The 5,487-nt window shown below is 38.1% G+C and overlaps 1 protein-coding gene across 1 annotated transcript; it reads left to right on the forward strand.

Annotated features, from left to right (window-relative positions):
• Positions 1–271: 271 nt before the first annotated feature.
• Positions 272–5,487, forward strand: LOC148855536 (phytoene synthase 2, chloroplastic-like). The gene is given in 8 exon segments (XM_088981934.1): positions 272–1,628; positions 1,807–1,857; positions 3,343–3,409; positions 3,411–3,436; positions 3,439–3,515; positions 3,745–3,980; positions 4,289–4,481; positions 5,116–5,487. Coding segments are annotated over 8 exon segments (1,305 nt in total). The 5' UTR covers positions 272–1,150; the 3' UTR covers positions 5,293–5,487.

Genomic DNA, 5,487 nt, shown 5'->3' on the forward strand with positions numbered 1-5,487 from the left:
ATTGGTGTGTTGAGACTAAGAACAGGAGGTCTGCTTTCTAGGTCCCTACTAGCAAAGTCCACTCTAACTTACTGAACAAACTACCCCCAATTCATCGTCCTTTTCATGGATGAATTGACGAGAATACCCATGCGACGTGATTCTTTGTCAGGTTCGAACACGTAAGCAATTCAACCGGATAGATTATCTGATAACGTTATCTCAATCGCTAGATCGATTAGTGCCACGTTTCATCTTTGTTCTTTCAAATTGGTGATATGGCTCGTGGGAAGGGACAAAACAGAAAAGTGAAAGAGAAGAACAGGGCACAAGTGAGAACTTGATTGGAGAAATGGTGATAATTTAGATTCAAGAAAAGTGGAGTGATGGGTGGTGTGCTGGTTGTCGAGCAGATTCTAGGATATTCGTAGGTTTTGTTTGTAATGTTGACGTAAGTGCTTGCAGTAATTAATGGAGGTTGCTGTGAGTGGTGGAGAGTGAAAACAGGGTGGTTCTTTTATTTTATTGTTTGGCATTAGTTGGTCTGTTTTTTGGAATGGCGGATTTGATGGCAAGTTTGGTTTGAGCAACTGAGGATTTAGAGAGTACCCACCACCTGCTCGGTGCAGAAGAAGGAGGCAATTGCTGACCTTTTATTCTGTTGGAGCTCTGAATCATCTTAGTCTGTAGGAATCAGAAGCTTGGTGTTTCTCTCTTTCTCTCTCTCTACCACTTTTTTGGTTTTTTGATTTTGTTTAGGCTTATTTTCAGGGTTTTTTTTTTATTTTTTATCTTCCTGTTTATCCTTTTTAGAACATACCAGCTTCCATTTCCGTTCAAGAACTGGGGATCTTTCTTGGGACTAGTTCTTGTATAAGTTGTTAGCTAGTCCATATTGAATTTTCAATTATTTGGATCGTCTGTTTTCTGAGGTTTTTTTATTAGAAGCATACATTCTGTGTTTCTCTGAATCTGATTTGGTCTTTTGCGGTTCCTGTGATCCATTCCCCCCCTCCCCCACCAAAAGTGAGTTGGGTTAGTAGAAGAATTGACAGCTCACTGTTTCTCTCTACCATGAGGTAGATAGATAGATAAGAGAGAGAGAGAGAGAGAGAGAGAGAGAGAGAGAGAGAGAGAGAGGAATATCCAGGGATTGCTATAGGAGTGCAAGATGCCAGCTGCTACACTGTTGTGGGCTTTCTCCCTCAACACAGAGATCTCCAACTGCCTTGGTTTTTCAGAGACAATCCGAGAGGGAGGTCGGTCTCTTGATGGTTCAAACTCTTTAAGTCGAGCTCTGTCTGCAAGGTTTGATGGAAGACTGAAGGGGAAGAAACCCAGATGGGGTTCTTGCTCTCTCGGTTCATATTTGAAGTATTCATGTTTGTCTGGGTCACAGAACAGTGGAAACTTCCCTGTTTTGTCGAGCTTGGTTGCAAATCCTGCTGGGGAAAATGCTATCTCCTCAGAACAGAAGGTGTATGATGTGGTGCTTAAACAGGCAGCTCTGGTTGAAAGGCAGCTGAAGTCTAGTGTAGCTCTCGATGTGAAACTGGACATGGTTTCTCCGGGAACTCTCAGTTTGTTGAATGAAGCTTATGACCGGTGTGGAGAAGTATGTGCAGAGTATGCAAAGACGTTCTACTTGGGTTAGCCTTTTCATTAATTTTCTTTTCTCCCCAGTTGTAGATTTGTATACTCTTCTCTTTGTAAAGCCTCCTTTGCTATTTATTTATTTGCTTAGTTTTGGATAAGCCCTTTGTTAATTAACTAAACCAGATTTCTTTGTAGCACAAATCTTATATATTTTCCTTTTACTTGGTCCAGGGACTCTGCTCATGACTCCTGAGAGGCAAAGAGCTATCTGGGCAATTTATGGTGAGTGATTGCAACCTCTAACTAGGGACACTCTTTTCATTTATTCCTTTCCAGTTTGCACAGACCTCTGACCTTCCAACAAGAATGGATTCAGATGTTAAATGGGATGTATTTCAATTTAAAGGAAGCACAGAAAATGAGAATGACCAGCATATAAGTTAAATGGTATGCAGTGTGGGGAGTTGTAGTAGCAGAATAACCCATCTGATATATTGAAGGGAAGAATCTATGATTAAACCTTATGCTAGAGTCAGTAACAACTGTCTCTTGTTAACCTTGGGAATAACTTCAGCTTCATCAAGGTAGGATGGTGGTGAACGTTTGACCTACCAATATGATATGATAGACTCTGTTGGAGCTAAGGTCTAGTTTTGTAATTGTGAGGGATAAATTTTGAGATTATGGTTTTAGCAAAGATCACCATTTCTCATGAAAGTGGAACAAAAATAAAATAAGGGAAGGACAGCTTCTCACAGTTTCTCAAATGCTCATCTTGTTGTGGGCTTGGGGGAGATGTGGGAAAATTATATCATCTGTCCTTGAAAATTGGCAGTTGCTACTTCTAGCTGGCTAGCTTGAAGACATGATATTTGGATGATTTTGTTGTTGATACAGCTAGAGCCAGTGAAGGATTTTTCTTTTGGTTTCTTCTTTTTAGTTGGTTTTAAGGGATGATATCTTAAGTTTATGATAGTGACATTTCTAAAATATGAAATTCCATTATATTCCCCATCAGGCCCTTTCTATAAATTCATATATGACAACACAATGGGGTAGCTTTCTCCAAACCAATATTCTGTCTCTCTTAAGCTTGCACTTCTACAGTGACATGCCAAAATCATCTCAGAAAGATAAAAAGTAAATATAAACAACTTTACTAATGTCATTTGAGGTCATATGCTTCTTATCTTTCTTTATTTGTCTTGGCATAACCTCTGAACGTTTTCTCTGATCACCAAGATAAATATCTTAGTTTGGACACTGATAATTAGAACCCTAAATTATTGGCACTGCAGGACACATATTGGAGAGTTTACAATTGAATATGATCTGATCTTTTTGGCCAACAATCTAATTGAAAGAAATTAAGAACCTAACTAACATGAGGCTGAGGCTCTCTCCAAAGTTCATAACTATATCTAACTTAGTTCTCTATAACCTCAGGTGCATCTCCTGTTAATAAAACATGCAATGCTGCATTGGTTACTTGAAATCCCTAGTATAGTAAATCCCTAGTATAGTCTTTTTTTTTCTGTGGACTTAGAATTAACCTGGATAATTTTGTATGCATTTGCTTTCTCTATGTTTTTCCAAATATTTTCAACCTTCACCATACAATTTTAATGAAAAATGTCTTGAAAGGAAAAGTTGGTCTTTTTTATCATATCTACATGTTTGTGTATAAAATTGTGCTTCTGATATGTGTATGCAAAATGGAAGATAAAGTAGGACTTTGTTTCCTCCATTAATTTCTTTTTTGTGCAGTTTGGTGCAGAAGAACAGACGAACTTGTAGATGGACCCAATGCATCACAGATAACACCAACAGCTTTGGACAGGTGGCAATCAAGGTTGGAAGATTTATTTGCAGGCCGTCCATTTGATATGCTTGATGCAGCTTTAGCAGATACAGTTGCAAAGTTTCCTGTTGATATTCAGGTGCATGCTACCTCTGGTTTTCCATGTGATTGTCTTTGTCGTTCTTGTTTTATTTTTCTTCTTCTCTTCTTTCTTGATTAGCATGTTTAATGTGCATATTTGTTATATATTTAATTCCTTCAATTCCGGGCTCCATACTTGCATATACTTACTAGTCATACTTGCCAACTTTTTGAGCCAATGATCTTGATAAAATTCTTATCCAAGAATGGAATCTCTCATTTTTCAGCCATTCAAAGACATGATCGAAGGAATGAGGATGGATCTTAAGAAGTCTAGATATAAGAACTTTGACGAACTCTATCTCTACTGTTACTATGTAGCTGGGACTGTTGGATTAATGAGTGTTCCAGTCATGGGTATTGCACCTGAATCACAGGCAACAACAGAGAGTGTCTATAATGCTGCCTTGGCATTAGGAATTGCCAATCAGCTGACCAACATACTCAGGGATGTGGGAGAAGAGTAAGTACTTCTTAAGTCATTGACATCTTCATCATCATCCAAGCCTTATCCCATATATATGGGGTTGGCTACATGAATACTGCTTTGTCATTCCATTCTGTTTAATGCCATATCCATTGTTAAATTATGGTCACTTAAATCATTTCTTACTACTTCAACCCATGTCCTTTTTGGTCTATGGTGCGCATTGACCAAATAGACCCAGTAGTATTGTTAGTACAGTACCGAGGCAATGCTTCTTCATTTTCTAACTTGATTAGCAGTTATGAAAGTCTATATTTCTTATGTGTTTCTCCTTTTCAATTCAGTGCAAAAAGAGGGAGAATCTACCTGCCACAAGATGAGCTAGCACAGGCAGGGCTCTCGGATGAGGATATCTTTGCAGGTAAGGTCACAGACAAATGGAGGAGTTTCATGAAGAGCCAAATTCTGAGGGCAAGGATTTTCTTTGATGAAGCAGAGAAAGGGGTTACAGAGCTCAGTTCTGCCAGTAGATGGCCGGTAAGAAAATAAAAACATGAAAGGAAAAATATTCAGAATTCTGAAAATCCTAGAGGGAAAGTACCATAAGAATGGAAAATGGTGTACAAACTGAAACATTCAGTCTATATACCACTTACCACCATTAACAGCACCACTTAATCACAATGAGGCAGTGATTTGACTTGTATGTATGTTCCCTATTATCATCTACAAGCTGATTGAGTGATTGTGATAGAAATAGGAAATGGTGAAAATCAAACTGTCAACAAGATATTCATTCAAGGCGTTTCCATAGGATCGCTCCTCTTAAAATACAGACGATGTTGCACAGAGGATCCTTCTTAATTTGTTAATGAACAACTCAAAACCATTTTCTTTGTCATACAGATTTCTCCATCTAGAGAGCCATGAAGCTTGAAACTGAACTGATAGATTCACTGAATTCTATCAGTTAAATGGAATGCAATGCAGCTGCCCCAAACCCCCAGTAAAAATAAATAAACAAGAGAATTAAAAGTTACTTAATGCAGCCATTTTTAGGTAAACACCTTCCTGAAGAGCCCCCAACATCATCCTGTCAACAGACTTTGCTTAATCTGCTTAAAGCCTTCTAAATCTGTGTAACTGATACCTTTAGTATTGTATATTGCAGGTATGGGCATCCCTGCTATTGTATCGGCAGATACTGGATGAGATTGAAGCTAATGATTATAACAACTTCACCAAGAGGGCATATGTGAGCAAAGCTAATAAGCTACTGGCTTTGCCTGTTGCTTATACCAGATCTCTTATTGGGCCATCAAGAATATCAAATCCTGTGAAAGCTTGAATCAAATTGATCACAATGGATTCTACAGCAATGTCTAGTCAGATACAGACTACAATAGAATTGGTTATATATTTTTACTGCTGTAAATATTGCAACCCTGACATTGATCTTTCTGATTAAATATGAGGTAAATGGTGATGCACACACACACACACACACATAATTAATAAAAGTTTTAGCATTTTTTTTGCTAAA

Source organism: Nelumbo lutea, chromosome 4 (assembly GCF_056320005.1).
Source record: "Nelumbo lutea isolate HS-2025 chromosome 4, American lotus-T2T, whole genome shotgun sequence".
Taxonomy (NCBI): domain Eukaryota; kingdom Viridiplantae; phylum Streptophyta; class Magnoliopsida; order Proteales; family Nelumbonaceae; genus Nelumbo; species Nelumbo lutea.